Below are 19,896 nucleotides of genomic sequence, written 5' to 3'. Positions count from 1 at the left end.
TACTTACAGGACGTTGCAAACATAAACAATATGAACAAATTGGAAAAAGTGTAATGGATATTTTATTTTACCAGGTGAAGTTAGGGCTAAGAAGCTCTCTTTAACACTTAATATAGAGACCAACGGTTTAAAGGTGATTTCTGAACAGTCACCAACAGCCGGAAAGGCGAGTTGCTTACAAAGGTAGAATCGCTCAGCGATCACCCATCCAAGCAGCAGCCACGCTTAACGTTGCTTGATTCGGTTATCTTGTGATAACCTCTGTACCAGCTACACTTTGTCGTTAGAAAAGGGATAGTAAAAAGAGGAAAGAAATAATAGGATCCTGATACCCACAATAATGATCCCTTTTAATTAATTTAACTCTCTCATGCGAAATGTGGAAGGGCTGTTGACTCACAAACTCTGGTAACTCTAGGGTGTTCATATTATTCCACTTTAACATACAGCTGCCTCGGAGTAGCCTAATGGCAATTCTCTTGAGGAACCAGATGTGAGATAAAAACTTATTACAAACTCCTCGCAGTGACACAACCAAAGACCGTGCCAAATTATCGTGCACGGCGATAAGGTGATGTTATTGGCTTCAGTATTCACTTCTGACGCAGAGTAAGCCTCAATGATTTGTTATTCCCTAGTTAGTCATCTTAATGGCAAACTAACTACTGAGTAGCCCCTCTCACTACAGGTTGTCGTTGCAGACTACATCGAGTTTACTTATTAGTGATGAACGTGGCTGACTCATTTATATTTTTACCATCATTAGAGATTAGAAATTAAATATGAATTCCGTGAATATGATGGTAAATTATTCTAGTGATATATGAATTATTTACAAAACAATGCTTTACTTTTGTAATTATGTAAATCTTGCAATTTTGCATAGATATTCACGTGCGAATATTTTGATTTTAGCTGGATTCGATTTGTAACCTTTACGCGACTTACAATATTATAATAATATATTCTCTATGGGTTTTTTAATTTGGTGGCCTTTGTTGGTATAAAACAGGTTTAATACTTGACGTTTGTGAACCTGATATAGAAGCAGCTGAAAATCAGCTGATTTGTGCTGACCAAAGTAGTCCGTCCCTTTGACATAAGCACTGTAGTGACATATGTAATTATTTATCATTTTTATAGTGGTGATAGATGGTGTTGCTAAATAGATGAAACTTTTATGAAACCATGATTGTTCTCGTAGAAATAAATACATATATACCTTTATATAGGTACTGTATTATTTAATTTAATCCGCTAAATTTATTTTAGGGGTCTCGTAAACCTGTTTTTCGACAGCCTTTCCATGGCCATTTTAGTCATACAAACCCGACACCAGATTTTAAGTTTAGAATATTTCTCTGCCTTATACATTATGTAGTTACACCTATTGCCGGACATACGTCTATCTGTAATAAATAACTGAAATTTTAAATGGGTGCTTTTATTGTAGCCTATTCATCATTATAATGTAATATATTTATGTAAAACAATATGGATCTAATTACTTAATCAGACTACTTGTTTAAAACCCTCATTAAAATGCCAGTATTAAATGTAAACTACAATTTTAAACTCAACTGAGCCAATGAGACTAGGGTACTCTTCATTCATAACTTAACTAGGCTATGAAGGCCTAGTTATTTTGTATTAATACATATTAATGTTATTTTTATGTGTACATTCTAATTGTAAGACTACATAACTATTTTATTTTAATTTGTCATTAATGTAAGTTTTAGTTCAAAACTTCTATTAATATTGTTTTAGTAGGCTAGGCAATTTTATTATGTAGTCATATATTTTGTATTAGATATTTAAAGCCTACTGTATCTTACTAGAGTCTTAAATATTTTCAGATACAGAGTTATCATTTCATTGAGCAACTTATAGATTATTTATTAACAACTAATAAGTAAATTATTAATGGTAATTAGAAAGGGTTTATTTGACCATTAGAAGTAAATTATAATATTTGTGCTATTCTGGATATCTTAACCTGTTCTTTGTAAACTATGCGAGCAAATTTTGCCATGAGATGCCTCTAAATAACATAATTGAGTTATTATAAATCAAAATATTAACAGATTGTATTCAATTTATAATTCATGGTCAAATGCCCCTATTCCATATTAAACCCTTTGCGGAATAATGATGTTCCTGTATGCTACCAGCAGCACAACGTTCAGGACTTAACTCAATGTCCTTAAAATTACACTCAGGAGGTAATAATTTTTTAATCAAATTTTGACTGGATCAGTTTTATTAAGTTGCAAAATAAGTAGGCTACGATAAGCGGACCCGGTTCTTTTATATCATAGAATGTAATCATCGATACCTAATATTCGCATCTCAAATCCTAGACTATCAATCGATATAAAAGTATCTGTAGTCCGCAGCAACAAACATATGTTTTAAATTGAAATGTGAATTTAATATTAACAGTGATCAAACAAATTATTATAACCAAAATTAGGAAAACTGAAGACGACCATATTTGCTCCTCTCACAGTTACATTTGTTTCTTTCCCACAAATTTCACATAATGGGTTTTTTGGTACGAGTCCTAGTACATGTTGAAGCCACGAAAAACATGTCTTATCATCTTTCAAAGCAATGTTGTGTAGTTTTCTAAAATTGACTGCCATTCTTAATAATCAAATGTTACTTATGTATAATTGAAATATTACCTTACTTACGTGTATTATTTGAAAGTGTTTACAGCTGTTGATATAGATTACTTAAGTTAATTGTTCAAAATAATTAATTAGTATCGATTGATTATATCGATGGTTATGATTGAGTAATATCGTTTGCCAATTTCGATATAAAAAACCGGGTCCGCTTATCGTACCCTACCCGTAGGATACTTTTACATTATATAATGTGTTATTATTAGGGTTATTATAATAGCAAAGAAAAAAAGTCATATACACTGTGGATTGTTACATTATTATACGGACAAAGGACATAATATTTTAGTCCTTAGAGTTACTCACCAACACTGCCACAGACTGTTTAGTGCTATGCAACCATATGTTTTTACTTTGCAGTCGTATGCAAGGATTGGTGTTGTTAGTGTACCCTCACGTGCAAGTAGTTGACAACACATATGATAGAGCGTAACTCAGATAAAAGTGTGGGTAGAGTACAATAAACGGACCCAATTTTATATCGATTAGTATAATCATTGATAATTAATATAATACACATAGTGACAATCTCATAAATAATAAAGGAGGTCTAATAAATGCAGAAAACACTAATAACGTAGCCTTTAAAAAAACACCAATCTAAAGAAATCTTTCACTCACTAATTACTTTCAACAATCAGATCATTACAGAAAGCAATGCAACTAAATTCTTAGGACTGATAATTGATGATAACCTGAATTAGAATATTCATGTTAAAGAAATTATGATAAAAGTATCTTCTTTTCTTTACTGTAAGAAAAATACAAAATATGATTTTAAAGCTTTGAAATATATTTATTTTGCATATATCCACTACTTTATAATAGCATTTGTTATCTCTTTATATGGTGCCACTTCCATTAATAATTTTAATCTCATTTTAAGGGCTCAAAAAAGCCATCAGAATAATATTAAAACTTGAACCACAAACCAGGTTTAAAGGGTAATTATGCTTATAAGAATTGTTATACACCAGAGGAGCTTATGAGAGCTTAGGGCTTAACAAAATCTCAAAAGTTGTTATTTTTATATCTAAAGAAATATTTCTAGAACCTCATTCTTAGAAATTAATTTTATCAGTTAACAAACTCAGGAATGATGATGGTTAGGAGCAAAGTTTAAGAGAATTAAATAAAACTTATAACTTGTATGGTTTTCAATCTCACAAAAAATATATAATAACAATTAATGAAACAGTTGGAAATATGAATCTGTTATATTTTGTGTTATGTAAAATTGTATCTATCAGTATATTTTTGTCTTTAATATTCACCGTGTAATATTTATTATTTATTCAGTAATACATTTAGCCAGAAAGAAATTCTCACTTGAAAACCAGTGGATGACAATATTTGAGAAAGATTGTGTAACAAAAAGCACATGAGTATACTGTAGAATTACATATCTCTCTCCTGCTCTACACGTCTACAAAGAAACTGTGCGAGCTTAGGTGGCCGATGAATAGCAACCATTATTGGTCAAAACTGGTGCCCATTAGTATCCATGCTTCAAATTAATTAGACTCGAGTATGAGAAACGAGAACTTCTCCACACAAATTGGTGGATTTAGGCATTTGCTACCTCAAGGCGGACAGTTGACTGTTTCCCTTCTACCCTACTACCACCTCAATACTGCAAACACCCTAATGGCTTATGTGTCTCAGATTTTGAAATCTGTATGGGAATTGTATGAGCCCCAAATAAGTCCACAAATAAGTTATTATTTAAAATTAAGAATTAACGACGATTAATTTACAGATTTTTACAGTTAGTATTTTTGTCTTTATTCATGATTGTGTAGTTAATCTATTTTTATGTAATAATTTTTTTTATTCAAATATGTGATAATAAACAAATGTTCTGTTCTTTTCACACAAAAATTCAAAATTGTATGGATTAGACAAGTTTTTGTAGTATGTTAAGTACAAAATATACATCTATATAGTAATTGTGATATGTTTAATAAATATATATATATATATATATATATATATATATATATATATATATATGCATACATACACACACACACATATATATATATATGTATACATACCAGCAGTTACCTGCGGCTTGGCGTACAATTTCCTACTACAAAACTGGGACATAGTGGGCATATTTCTTTTGAATGTCTTTGCTCTCCTGAGATAAATGATAGTCACTGAAAGATATTCCAACCTCATGATCCATTGAAGATTTAAATTTAAAGAGCAGCTTTAGGGGACTCTTATGTTATAAGATTATTTATTGAATAGTTTCAACAATTGAACTGTATTAGGCCGGTTTAGAGGAATCATAAAGTCGAAGTCATACTTCCGATGTAATATAAATGGTGGGGCTCAATGTAACATTGAAACGGAAGTAGGAATATTTTAGGTACATATTATTAAATTGTTCACGGAGCAGAACTTCTTATGTTAAGCGAAATTACATATATGGTTTTTCTTTTAGGCTTTGCGTGTGTATAAGCACTTCTGGATCGAATGAATTATATTTCCGATACCATGGTTGAGTTTGATTTAATGCCCAACTCAAGAAAATATGTACGTAAGCAATTATGAGAAAATTACGGCTGTAAAAATGATGGGTTTTATAACAGTCTTTATATTTGTAGGCAAAGAAAGTTTTTAATTTTGTCTTTGATATCTGCATTACAGTTGTGACCAAGCACTGCATATTTATTATTTGGAAAAAGTTATTATTTTATTTTATTATGTGGATAAACTCTGTGCTCAACAGTGATTACAGAAGAGGTTTAAATATAAAGTCTTGTTGTTTTTAAACCTGCTCTATCCTTATACACTACAAAATAAATGTAAAGAAATTTAAAATGGTACTTAAATTAAGTGAACATACGATTGTTTTGTCATTATAATGTTTACAAAGAACTGTTGATCTGGCCAGGCTCTCAATAACATGTGTTTGTTGCAGCACATTTCTTATTGGAATTTTTACAACTTTAGACGCCAGTGGGGAGGAACCCTGTAAACTTTTAATATGTTTAGTACTTATTATTGTATACAACGAAGACAAATTCACACACACAAAAATTATTAATATTGGTCCAGCCGTTCTGGAGTTGTAAATGGTGTAACTAACACGACTGTTTTATATACAGGGTGTTCTGTAAAAGTGTTCCAATACTTTTTTGTTCTGGTGTACACATAAAAATAAGCAAAAAGGTTTACATGAAAGTATGTCCTAAAACCATTATTAGTTTTCCGTTTATCTATCTCTATGTGTTTTTTATAAAAAAATTATATCTTTTGAACCAGTTAAGATAAAGTTATGAAACTTGATAATTGTATTAACCTTTGTTAAACCTTTTTGAAAATAAAATATTAACAAAATCCTTTTACCTGTTTCAAAATGGTGTCTAAAAGGTTTAAAGTCTAATAACAAAAAAACCTGTTTAGTAAGTTATAAAAAAATGAATAGGATACCTACTATTTAGTCATTTTTATACCAGTTCCAACAGTACTTTTTCAAAGAAATCCGTCATATAAACATAAGCCAAGAAATGTCTTGTTTAGTTGCTAGCTGCCATTTTGATATTTAATAACATTTTGATAACAAAAATTAATATCTCTAGAACTAGTAAAGCAAGTACGAAGTTATCAAGTTATCAAACTTCGTACTTAGGTAGAAATACCTAAGAGGAAAGTTAAAAGAAATAACTTTAAGATATAAGACATTTTATTGTAAAACAAGAATTTTTAATATTTAAAAAAAATATAAGCATTTACTTTAAAAATACAAAACTGGTGTACAAAAACACATCCACCACAAGTTAGTTGCTTTTGTCATCCAAATTAAAAAACATACATAATAGTTTGAAAATGAAAGTATTATTTTCTCTGTAAATACTGTATTGTCTTAATTGGTGTAAATGTTTGTTTTAGGTCCAATATTGAGAGTTTAGTGATTACTTACCTTTGATAACTCTCAAATATGGTATAAATACTTAATTGGTATAAATGTTTGTTTTAGGTACAATATTGAGAGTTGTGTGATTACCTACCTTTGATAACTCTCAAATATGACTAGAAATACTTAATTTAACTGCATCATTGAAAAAACTTCTTTTGCTGTAAAATAATTGGTAAAATGCAGCAAGAAGAAAAGCCAAAGTTCCTCAAATTTCACCAAGGCAGTGTTCGAAGTGTTGCCTTCAGTCCAAGGGTAAGCTGTATTTATTTCTGGGAGTTCATAAATGAAATTTTGGGTTCTTAAGTTAAAATATTTTAACTATATCAAATATTGAAATAACCATTTTGTTTTTTTTTTTAATGTAAGGCTATTAAGGCATTTACTATTAAGTATATTTTAATATGTGCTCTGTTTGTAGTGTGGTATACATCAAATGGCATTCAGTTCCTTCTCATTTGTTGATCAGCATATTTGAATTGGTGATTGCCAAAAGCAATAATCCTGTGAGATAGCTTGCATTCTGTATTTTATTCGGCTTATACTAGGATTATACTAAGCAGAAGAAGTATGAGAGTCTAGTCTCTCCTTCAGCAGGTCCTCCCCTTTTAATGCACTAGTTGCTGAATGAAGTATTAATTACTTCCAGCACATGCACACTGATGTCCGTGCAAGCTATTTCTTGGCTATAGTAGGCAGGCTTCTAATCTGCCTTAAAACTGGCTGTAATGAAACGATATTAGGTTTACCTCATAAGACTAATGTTAAATCTCGAAACAATTTTAAACCTTTTTTTGTCTTAGAATCGTTTTATGTCTCATTGAGAGAAATGATTAATACGCATCTAAATCCTTTTTGTTTTTCTTGTAATTACATATATTTTTTGAGTATTTAGTGGATAAAGTACAAACATTTATATGTTTAAAATGAGACATCTTACACAATTTTGTGACCAAAAATAGATTGTAAAAGTGTTTGAGGATTAACTTTGTTTTTACGGTGCTAAAATCAAGATGGCTGCTAGTAAAGCCATCAATAATATTAACAACCAGCTGATTGAAGTTAACATGTCACATCAGATGCATTAACCCTTTCGATCCCAACGTCCTATTTTTAGGACGTCCCATGAAATCACGTACGATCCCAACGTCCTATTTTTAGGACGTCACGTGAAATTGCGTATGATCCCAACGCCCTATTTTTAGGGACGTTCGGAAAAAAAAATATTTTTCGAATATAATAAATTGCAGTATAACTACAACTATTATATCAGAGTACTCGTAATGAACCGGCCTACAAAGTTACAGTAACTATCGATACTTTTTATTCGATGTGTCGACGATGTTTTAGTTTGATTTAGATGGCCGTGGCTGTTTGGCGGCAAAGACCGCGCCAGCTCTCATCGCTGTCAGTCATCTGCTGTTTGTTGTGTTTACAACGCCTTTGCTGCATTGTTCAGTGTTTACTTTGTGTTTATAACTTTTTCGTGAGCAACTTGAGTGAAATAAAATGTAAACGGGCACATTCACCACTAAGTGATAACACTATAGGACGTTTAATAAACGAAGAGGAAGAAAACTATTGTAGTGAAGAACCTAGTTTGGCTGGCTCTGACAATGAAATAGTAAGTAGTTCTTCAGTAGATGATACTGATAATGATCCAACATTTGATCCTGATCAACCTGGACCATCAACCAGACAGTTTCGTCTAAATGTGAGTAGGCCTAGAATTGTATCACATAAGGAGTCAGACAGTGACAGTAGCGACTCTGTTCAAAGTAGGCCTAATGTACGGCAACCTCGGGGAAGACCCCCTGGACCTATGCCTACTAATGATAGCTCGACCGATGAATCGAGTGGTGAAAATGAACAAGGATGGGTGGATGTGAATTGAAGAGAATGATAGGGGTTATCTGCATCCATTTTCTTTCTTAGAACTGCCTGGAGTTAGACATTGCCCTCGTATAAATTCCCCAGTCATTGAATATTTTAGATTATTTTTCACAGTATCACTACTGGAAATGTTTTCTAAATATACCAACATGTATGCTGAAAGAGTTATTACAGCATACAATTCAAGCAAAGGGGCCAAATGACAGTATTCGAACATGGCAACGTGTGACACCTGCAGAAATATAGGCATTCATTTGTGTCCTGATCAACATGGGTCTGAATCACAAGCCTACCATTGCAAGCTATTGGTGGACATCCTCCAGTCAGTCTAACTGAATGGTTTAGGAGAATGTTTCAGCCGAAATCGATTTCAAGACATACTGGCTTATTTACATATGGTGGACACAAGAAACCTTCCAAAACCGAAGGAACCAGATTATGATCCTTGTGCTCGTGTAAAACCTCTCATAGACCACATGAATCAAATTTCTAAGCGTCATTACACTCCCAACAAATTTCTGTCTATTGATGAGAGGTATAATACCTACCAAATGCCACAATCCCCTGATGCAGTATATGCCAAAAAAAACACCCACAGATTTGGTGTCAAGTTGTGGTTGCTGTGTGATGCAGTAGTAACACACTATTGTGTCCATTTTTTGGTCTACAAGGGAGCCAAAAATACAGAAAGACAACAGGTAAAAGAAACGGGTCTTGGTTACAATGTTGTCACTAAACTTCTCGACGTTGGAGGGTGTTTGTGGAAAGGTTTCCATTTATTTGTGGACAATTTGTTTACCTCCATTAGACTAGCTAAATCTTTGTATGAAAAGTTTACACATATTACACGTACAATCCGAATGAATGGGAAAGGGATTCCTCTAGAAATGAAAGAAAATTATACAATTGGCCAGAGAAAATATAAAAGAAAAATATACAATGCTGTTGCTAGGATACAGACAGAGAAAAACTCAGAAAAAACCTGTCCTATTGCTGTCAACTGATGCAAAGGCTGGAGAACAACAACAATCAAAAAAAAGGGGAAACAAAATCTACATAACTAGTAAACCCAAAGTAATCAGAGATTACAAACAAGTACATGGGTGGAGTTGACAGCCATGACCAGATGTTGTATCAATACATGGGTGACCGTAAGTCAGCAAAAATTTTGGAAAAAAATTACCCTCAATGTGTTATCTAGGATGATTTCTAAACTCCTATATTTTGTACAAGGAAAACACCATCAATCCAATGTCTAGGACTTAAATTTACAGTCACCTTAGTACATAGTTTGTCAGAAGAATGGTTTTGATGTCAAAGAACAAAGACCCGCGATTGCTGCAGACTTCAATAACATTGTTCAAGAAGAACAAGGTGTGGAGGGGACGCTGATCAATTATCCATCTATTTTGAAAAAATTCCTGATAAAAAAGCAAAAAAATTGCTGTGTGTGTAGTGCAGCCAGTACCAGTGGGGGTGGTAAAAGGAAAAAAGTCAAGTTACACTTGCAGGAAATGTAAGAAAGGCCTACACACAAAATGCTTCCCCCTCCATAAGTGTTAGTGTATACACACCACAAAAAACGTTTTTATAAAAAAATAAGTGTTAAAAAACATTATATAAAATTCAAAATCAAATTAGACTTTATTTGGTGTTACAGTTTAATAATTTTAACTGTAGTATAATAACTTTATATGTTTTAGTACTTTTTAAAACCAGTTTTTTGCATTGTTCTGCCAACGGAACCAAAAAGTGTGTGATTACACTTATTTTCTTTTGATATTTTCTCAGCTATTTTATAAATATATTTCAATGAAAACTTGGGTTCTACTTCATTTATATGTGTGCCAATAGAAAAACGTATTGTTTTTTGACCTAGGAATTTTTTGAGGCTACTCCTTACCGTAGGAAATGCAAAATTTAGGAAATTATTTTTTTTGGTAAGTAACAAATTTTTTTTACAAAAAATGTTTGTGCATGATTACAAAAAGTTTTGTTTAATGCATGCAATAGAGTGTACTTTGGGAAGTAAAACCATGAAAACTACATGAATTTTCATCAAATAAATAAAAATTCTATGCAATTTTTAGCTAACGTCTACATTTCTAGTAAAATGGTGCAGATACCTCAGCGCCAAGAGCTGGGAAATCTGGTAGATCCCCACACAAAAATCTTGGGATCGAAAGGGTTAATGGTATTTTCAGCAAAATTAGGAAAGAAATAATACGATCACACATAGGGATTTATAATTGTATAAAATAGTTTGTATGTGTACATTAAATAATATTCTATATATATTTTAATATTGTAATGTGTAAGTTTCAGTTTTTAAGAAATCAAGCATCAACCAAGAATGTTATAGTGTTTAAAGTGTTAACATGGCCTTGACAATACATGCACAATCATTAGTCATTACTCTTGGTTAGTACCAAGATAAATAAAAATAGCACTCATTGCTCAACACTATATTTATCTGCAAGATAACTTACTACCAGATGCATCAAAAAATCTTTTTCATAATATGATATTTTCAAATACCATATTATGTAACAGAATTAAAAGAAACTATTAAGACTAGAATGAATACTTTTTAAGGAGAGGCCAGTTATATTTTTAGCACTATTCTGTTCATTGCCATGGACCAATTGCCTGATCAAGGATTTTTTTAAACAGGATAAAAATGCGAAATTGTATATTGTAATGTCAACTGGTAAGTGATGAGGGTTACAGACAGAATTTCAATCAATCATTGAATTAATCATTTATTTTCAGAACACAAAGTGTATAACAACGTCATCAGTTAAAGGATAATAACAATCCACGCTAACCTATATTTATTAAGGACAAATACATTTTAGAAATTTATAAACCCTTCAAATACATGTTGTCTTTACTATATTCAAGAGTAAAGTGTGTTTTTTTTTCAATTTGCAAGACATTGTCAAAACAGTGAATATTTTGTTTAATAGGCTTAGGCCTAATTTAAAATTACAATTTAGTGATCCAGGTGTAAAATTAACTAAAAATTTATAAAATACAGCAATACCAAAGGACTAAAACCAGGTTGAAAGTTACCCTATACTTCAAAGTACTCACTAACTTTAAATCTGCATTATCTCTAACTCAGACCATAAGTTCAATGATGTATACTGTATAACCACCAACTCTTGTTAGAATATGAAAAAGAACATGTATGTAAGTTTCCTCTCCTATTTATGTGCAAGCAATGCCTTATTCATTTTGTATGAATAAACATTCCAGGACCGTTATCTCTTCTGTTCTGGAGCATATGATGGCAAAGTCAATCTGTACTCGGCTCTGCGTATGGAGCTGCTCATGTGCTACCAGATCACAACCATGACACTGGCTCGCAATGTCAACGCCGTTCGGTTTACTTCAGATGGCTCAAGGGTGCGTAACTAACACTATTAGGGTTAAGAAAAATGCACACCATCAGAAGAACAGCATTTTGTGATGAAATTGTTCTATTTTTATCTATTAATTTTTAATTATGTACTATATCAGTTGTCCATTAGTACACAATGTTCAAAATACAATTGAAATTCAAAGATATTTAAATAAATTGCCAATATACAGTGTATGTTTAAGAGTAAATCAAAGATGTGGCAGCAGCATTTAGAATGTCTTATTTTAGTTGATAAGTTTTTTATCATCAACAACTGGTTGAAGGTTAAGGATGATAAAATTTAGATAAAACTGGTGCACTTCTCGCTATCTCATAATATTAAAAATAACTTCCTGTAATAATAATGTTTATTTGTTGTCCAATGAACTTTACAAATTTGTGGTCATTGAAAGTGTTACAGCATATACAGCCAGAGCACATAAAATAATTCTAAAATATTTATTTCTTAAGTAGTAAAATTATAATACATTTGATTTTTGTGTCAATTTTTCAAATTGTACTGTTCGAGGCAATATGAAATTTATAAATACCACCACCATAACCAAAACATGATAAATGCAGAAATTGAAAGTTTATGAATAAACATAGTTTTTCAGATGATGCTCCTCGAGCAATCCTTTGAAATGTGACATGCAGTAGCAAAATTGTAAAATCAGTGTTGTCATTTACATAACATTTTGAGGCAAACTTCTTTATTTAATAATGATTTATGTAGTGTATGTAGTAATGGTTGTCGCTATTCTGTATTTATACTATATGTGTACATTGTATGAGTCTTGAATAAAGTTAATTTGAATTGAATTGAATATGTAGTACCTTAGTTATATTACATGTGGGATATACGTGTGATTGCTCTCAACAAATAGTTGTAACATCATATATGGTCTGAATCAGCCAATTTTAGAATATAAAATTATCAATAATATATTTTATTTTTGTTCAACATAACATTTCTGTAATCATGTAATTTTAATAATACACTATAGTTCAATCAGTCATATTAGATTAAGTAATGCAGGAGTAGAAGAAATATAATTTAGTATAGCATTTGAATTATAAGTCCAGTTGTGCACATTTAAAGACGTAGAAATAGACAGAAATTTGCTTAGCTAGTGTCTGTGACAATCCCAGTCATGCCGGGATTTTGAACACATTAAGTTTTTGCATTTATATCGCTCTCTCCCTTTCTAAATTTCATTAAGTATTGAATTTCTTCAAGTATGTGATGTAATTTTAAATTGTTATCTTATTTTAAATATAACGTTCTAATACAGTCATCCAAAGAGAGAGTTCGTTTATTACAAATTTCTAATCTAACCTTGGTTAATACCCATCTTCCTATCGAATCGAGCGAACCCGTGGAAATTCTAAAATAAAATAGTGTAGACATTATGTCAGGTATCACATTCAGTGTGACAGGATAGTGTGTAGAGATAATTTCCTCTAAATATAACCAGCATTTTTACAGGTTTTTAAGTTAGTACCTATAACAATAAAATATTTAAAATAAAAATAAACTATCATATGTATGTTTTACTGTCACTCATCAAAATGTAGTAAAAAACAATCACTTCTGAAACTTGTTCATAGTATATTGTAGAATTTTAGCTGTCTTGTACAACAAAATCAGCCCTCATTAGTAATATAAAACTAGAGGAAAACCTTTTATTTAATAACAAAACATGGAAGCAATAACCAAAAGAATTGTCTTTTTTAAGATCTTGGCCGCGACAACTGCCAGGAGACTAGGAGTGGTAGATGTTGAGCGAGGAGAACAGCTGTTGGCATATGACAACTGTGCTTACGGCGGCCGAGAGCGCTCGGGTCTCGCCACAGACCCTGTGTGCCCAAACATGGCAGTCTCTATCGCAGTCAACGGCAAGGGGCTGACTTTGCTAGACCTGCGCATGCCTCTTCCATTGGATTTTGTTTACGATGTAAGGACATTTTTCACTATAATTAATCTTAAAAAGGCTATAATTAATCCTAGCTTCTTTGTTTGGCTGTGGATTTTCCAAATAGTTTGACAATAAACACTACTTTTAATAAAATTGGATTGGAAATTTAAATTGGGTCAAGTAAAGTAAGACCAACTAATCAGAATTCTTTTGTTTTAGTTTGAATTAGGCCTATTTAATTAATACAAATTTATATGTATTCAGGGTATTTTATACTCTGGGGTGTGCTCTTCAATCAGATTCATTCCCCCAAAACTCCTAGTTACACCACTGCTAAAAGTATTTATAGCAGCAAGATACAAGAGCTGTCTTATTGTCATGTTGGTAGTTACATGAGAGCCTGATCCGTGACGTATGTTTCCTGCACGGCTCATGGCCGTGGGCACGGGGCCACCAGTCCTCTATCTTGACTGGGGGCTACGAGGGGACAGTCAAAGTCACCACCATGGATGGTCGGGTCCTCCACAGCTTCCAGACCGGCCATTCAGTGAACACAGTGTGTCCCACACCTGAGACGTTTAACCACTGTGCTGACGACGGCTTCTATAGTGAGTATGGAAATATTTTGTTCAAAATCTCAAATATTAAATAGTGCACAGCATGTAGATGACACAGTAATGGGACACACATATTTTTTTAACACCTTAAAATTATATATATTTATTTAATTAATTAGATTCTTATAATTTATGAAAGCATAGGTAAACAAATTGTAAAAGTATCTATTTCACCTTTTATATTTATTACAATTATACACACATTATATTCATTATTTTGATCCCATTCCAGGCTCAAAATTGCTTCTCAATTGTTTAATTAATTGTCATATATTATGTACCATTGTATTGTGCATTCAGTTATTAAAAATGTGTCTCCCCAATGCTAATTGTTTCTATAAATAAAGCATTAATATTTTTGGGCAATACAGCGGTTCCAAAAAATTGCATTTGATCATTTTAACATATTACTTCTACTTATGAAAGCTTTGCTCTAGGTTAACTTATGTAATACTGGCATGTGTACACCTCTTGTGCAATCCTTTTGTTTCACCAAATTGTTATTCGGGTAGTATTGCAAGAATGAATAGTTAGTAAATTTAATGTATGAATAATTTCATACAATGGCCAATAATCCAACCCCAGTGAAAAGGTGTTTCTGTCAGCGCTTGGTTAGAACAAGGGTTACAAAAACAAGTGCTAAAATGTTTATTATATGCAACAAGACGTGAAAAAATTTCCAGTTTAGGACATAGATCTTTCTCAAACATTGCTAACTTGAATATAGTAAAATCATTTCTAAATTGCTCCAGGCAATGTAGTGGTTCTATATAATCAAACTACTTATTTTTTAACCAGAAGCTGTTATCTAAATTTCTAATGTTTTTAAACTTTGTCTAAGCATATAAGTTTTGTTTAAAATATCAGTAAGTAGTCTTACTTTAAGGGAACTCAATTCTATTTTGAAATCCGAGAATAGGAGAGTTGATACAAATGCTTGTAATAAAATATTTTATAATAGTGCTGGAAGATTAAACCTATATATCAGTTAACAATGTTTCTTGAGGCCAATTCAGCAATTTTTTATGGTATTTCTAATTGATAATAGATGTAAAATGAGTAAAATTTAAGTAGATTGGAAAGTACTGTTGTTAAGGATATAGTGTACTGATTGCTCATTTTGCATCCTTCATTCACTTATGAACAAATTACACTAGAATTTTTAATAAAGTTTCAGACTTTTTGAGCTCACTCAATCCTTTTGTGTACTTATTGTTGAAAACTGTAACAAATTATTAATAATTTACTTCCTTATTTCTTTTTTTTATGTACATCACTATAAATAGAAATAGCTGAATGTTATATTTTTAATACCTCCTCAAACTATATTTTATTACTTTATAAGAAAAAGATCATTATAAAAAATTTAACAAAAGTCCATTAATTACAATAATTTTTATTCTGTATTATTTTAACTCCTCAGAGACCCATTTGTGTTGTGTTTGTAATTAAAGTGAATACAGTGATATATCAGAAGTTGGGCAGTAAAAATGGTTCCATTATATATGTTTATCAAATGTTTGTGAAATACTATGCTGTAGATATCAAAGTAAGGAAACATTGTGGTTTTGTAAATAACATATTTGACTTGGAAACCAAATTAACAAAATATATTCGCAAAAATCAACCTGTATAAATAATATTTGACTTAAAGTTCATACTTTCAATACCAATGTTCGTGCATCACCTTATATTTATCTGTGTACACCAGCAGCTAGGCAGTAAACAGATGATCAATAAAACCTGTAGTGCCTTTTGTAATTTTTAATGAACATACACTCCATAAAAATATGTGTAGGTTCATATCTCAATTTCTTTATCATGAATAAGGTGGTTCTTAATTTAATTTAAAAAATCAAACATGTATTACATTTCATAAGTAATAAAATTATAAATTTAATAATATAAATTCAATCAAAAGGCATATATTCTAGAACAAAATCATGACCTAAAGATCTTCAAATACATTGATATTCATGAAAACAAGTCTCTTTTAGAAAGCCTTTTTTTGGCTAAGTTATGAAATAAACTACATATATATTACTTTTAGTAAATGACTGTACAAATCAAATTGTTAAAAAAAGTTGGCACTATATTTCGGTGAAAACCGTCTTCAGTTGTAACAATAATTTTGTGACTTTACTGTCATGTACTGATTTTCATAAATGTTATTTTAAACTAGGTTTGATACTGAGTGGGGGAGAGATGGTTTCTTCTTACGTACCTGACTCTGGCATCCAAGAACACCTCAAGGAGCATAAAGATATGCCAATTTGGAAACTTAAGTAAGTTTACGATTTGTGTAAAATCACATGTGCTTTGGCAGTTTGCGTTGTTTCAATATCATGTATAAAGCAATCTTATTTATAATAAACGTGTGCGAAGTTTTTTTTAGTTTAAAAAATGTAATAACATAATACAAAATTTGATCAAATAGATCTTTACATAATTATTTCGTATGAATTTTATTTTTATACAGTAAAACATTTTTGATAATTCTTATTGATTTTAATACATCTTGGTAAGGGTTAGTTGGTTTTTAATCCTCTAAATTCAAATACCAATAACATTGCAGGTATACTTCTCAGGGCAGTCTCCTGTACTCAGCATGTGATGGAGGAGTGCTGAGACGGTACAGACGCTATCCTGACCATCATCAGTACCTAGGGGAAGTGTACAAACACAAAGGTGATATTCAGGATCTCGACATATCTCCATACGATGAATGTATCCTTTTCTAAACCGACCCTTTAGAATATCAGCTGAAGTATTCAATCGGGTCATTTTTGACCAGCAATGGTATTATATTTACATTAACTGTACTGCTTTATTTGCTTTCTGGTTTATATTCTGGTGCAAGTCTATATTAAATACTAAACATGGAAACATTTTATGGCATAGGCTTCAGACCATACAATGGCACTATTTAATTTGGATTATGTACATAAAAGAAACCCCAGTAAAACCTCACTGGATAAATACAAAACCGTGGATGTCCAGGAGTTTTCCGTCTTAAAAGTTGGCATGGCTAAGGTGGTGCCCACTACTCCATTCATGGTGGCTGTACCAGAGATCTTGAAACGAGGTGGCCCTTCCCCCACCCTACAGACCTGAATATCCCGTTACTCTAAAACCAACACAAAAGACCTATAAGACGCAAGTTGTATTTGGTTATAAAACAAAGTTTTTTATTTAAATGGCTTGTATGGTGACTTAATACAATATCAAATTAAATATCATATTTATAAAAATGTTTAAAATAATCTACTTGTATTTCTAAGTAATATTGTTGGTTCTTCTAAGGACTCATTTTGAGCTGATTTATACCTATCCTGGAGGTCCTAAACACATTAGAATGTTTTCCTTTACAATTGAGCTACCTGAATAATGTAATTTCACTAACTACAAAACCTGAACTATTAATCTCTTATTTTATCGGTTATTGCCTCTATAATTTTGGGTGTCTTGAATACAAGTTTTTGGCTGGTTTAAACGATTTAAACATGGCCGCAAATACACGAGTGACGACACTCACATTGGTAGACAAAAAAATAATGCTAACATTGCAAAGATCGGTAATCTTGTTAAACTACATTACCGATAATTAGTCAGAAATACTACATTAGCGTCCAAACTACCCTATGTGATTGTGTACAGAGAAAACTGAATGATTTGTGGGAAAACAAGTCATGGATCCTCTACCAGGACAATGCTCCAGCAGACAAAGCTTTGTCAGTGAAGACATTTTTGGGCAAACACAACATCTCCGTTTTATAATATCCAACCTACTCACCTGACTTGGCCCCCATGACTTTTTTGTTCCCTAAAGTCAAGTTATATTTGAAAGCAACAAGATTTGAGACTGTTGAAGCAGTAAAAGAAAAAGCAACAGAAGTCATGAACAGGGTTACGGAGAATGATCAGCTACGTGCGAAATAAGAACGGGAGCCAGACAAAAAAAGAAGAGGGATGGGAGGGTAGCCAAACGATATTCAGCCTTATTGCGCTCAATCTGTGGCTCCACCATTACTACTCCAGTAAGTTTTTAGCCACACCTCCATCCAGAGTTTTTCCCTCCTAAACAAGATAAAGGATGAAACCCTGTATTTCGCACTTGGAGGGAGATTGGATTGATATTTTCCATGAAACGTATTGTCGCATCGACAGGTCTCAACGTACTGACCTCAAACCAGTCTCGTTGCGGAGAGGAGGAGTCAGGCTGCACAACAGTGAGAGAGAGAGAGAGAGAGAGAATATCTTTATTTTACAATCTTCAAGATTGAAAATGGTGTCACTTAGTACAATACATTTGTTATGGTAATTTCAGTCCAGAACTTGCTTTACATAGTAAAATTTGGCCAGTCCAGAAATTCATTTATGGTGTAGAACGGTCGTTGGAGCAACCAAGCTTGAAGTTTTTTCTTTAAGATAATTGGGTCAGCTCTCTTGATTGTGTCAGGAAGGATGTTGAAAAACTTGGCTCCAGCATATGAAGGCTTTGATTGAAAGCGACTACTGTGGTGAATCGGCAGAGCAAAGTCTGTGGCATTCCTGGTTTGGTAGGTGTGAGTATCCATGTGGCGCTGCAGTTGTCTTGAGGATGCCAGGTAGATCACTTCCAGCAGGTAGATATTAGTGACTGTCAATATTCCCATTTCTTTAAAAGCACACCTGCAGCTGTCTCTCCAGTCAAGATCAGCCAGTATTCTTATAACCTTTTTTTGAATGATGAGAACACGCTCCAGTGTTGCCAACATGTCGAAAAAAATCATCCTCCTGGTCATGAGAGCCTCAGTACACTTACTTTCTGGATATACTTTGTATAATAAGTATTTTCAGATTATTACATCATAATCTGAATTGATAGATAGATTTACAAATCTACTATGAACAAATGTAGTTACTTCAAGCGGCCTTGTGTTTTCCATTAATCTTCAAAAATGGATGTAATCCAAGTCTTAAACAAAAATAACTTGTGTTTTTTTTAGGATCACCTAGTTAGCAGGCCTCAATGTCGTTTTACACAAACTTCGGATGTCTGATGAAATAGGCCCTTGTCATTTAAAGAGTTCAAACAAGTATTTGACCTTTTATCATAATCCAAGATGTAGTACATAGATTTACTGTAGATGCATCTAATGAAGCTTATTTCCAAATACTAATCCGATGGATCTGTACTAATTGTTTTCAGTTGTCCTAGAATGTGCTTAGACACAAGACCTTGATATTGATTTAGTTTTCCTGAGCAGCTACCCAGATCTCATCACCGCCTCTAAAGATCGGTCCGTAGGTGTTCTGAGGCTAGGGGCACCGAGCCACGGCTGGACCGAGTACAGTGAGCTTACATGATACAAGACCACTGTCCTCGTCCGTGTACATAAGATGTACAAAGATTTTGACTGTACTAATTTATTACATACATTTTATACTTTTTCAGTAA

At 32.4% G+C, this 19,896-nt stretch overlaps 1 protein-coding gene across 1 annotated transcript; it reads left to right on the top strand.

Moving 5' to 3' along the window:
• The first annotated feature begins 1,080 nt into the window (after positions 1-1,080).
• On the top strand, positions 1,081-19,896 carry LOC124357107. Its single transcript, XM_046808565.1, has 8 exons — positions 1,081-1,232; positions 6,685-6,876; positions 11,776-11,925; positions 13,660-13,878; positions 14,228-14,447; positions 16,639-16,741; positions 17,032-17,183; positions 19,714-19,896. Exons 2-8 carry the CDS (start codon positions 6,802-6,804, stop codon positions 19,803-19,805), a joined length of 1,011 nt encoding a protein of 336 aa, XP_046664521.1. The 5' UTR covers positions 1,081-1,232; positions 6,685-6,801; the 3' UTR covers positions 19,806-19,896.

Source organism: Homalodisca vitripennis, chromosome 1 (assembly GCF_021130785.1).
Source record: "Homalodisca vitripennis isolate AUS2020 chromosome 1, UT_GWSS_2.1, whole genome shotgun sequence".
Lineage (NCBI taxonomy): Eukaryota > Metazoa > Arthropoda > Insecta > Hemiptera > Cicadellidae > Homalodisca > Homalodisca vitripennis.
Note: the sequence above shows the minus strand (reverse complement) of the source record. Positions and strands in the feature narration are given on the sequence as shown.

Excerpts from the sequence above, each read along its gene's own strand:
- LOC124357107 (XM_046808565.1), top strand. The coding sequence starts at position 6,802 with ATGCAGCAAGAAGAAAAGCCAAAGTTCCTCAAATTTCACCAAGGCAGT. Across the intron at positions 6,877-11,775 it reads GTGTTGCCTTCAGTCCAAGG|GACCGTTATCTCTTCTGTTC; the intron begins GTAAGCTGTATT and ends TAAACATTCCAG. Across the intron at positions 14,448-16,638 it reads TGCTGACGACGGCTTCTATA|GTTTGATACTGAGTGGGGGA; the intron begins GTGAGTATGGAA and ends ATTTTAAACTAG.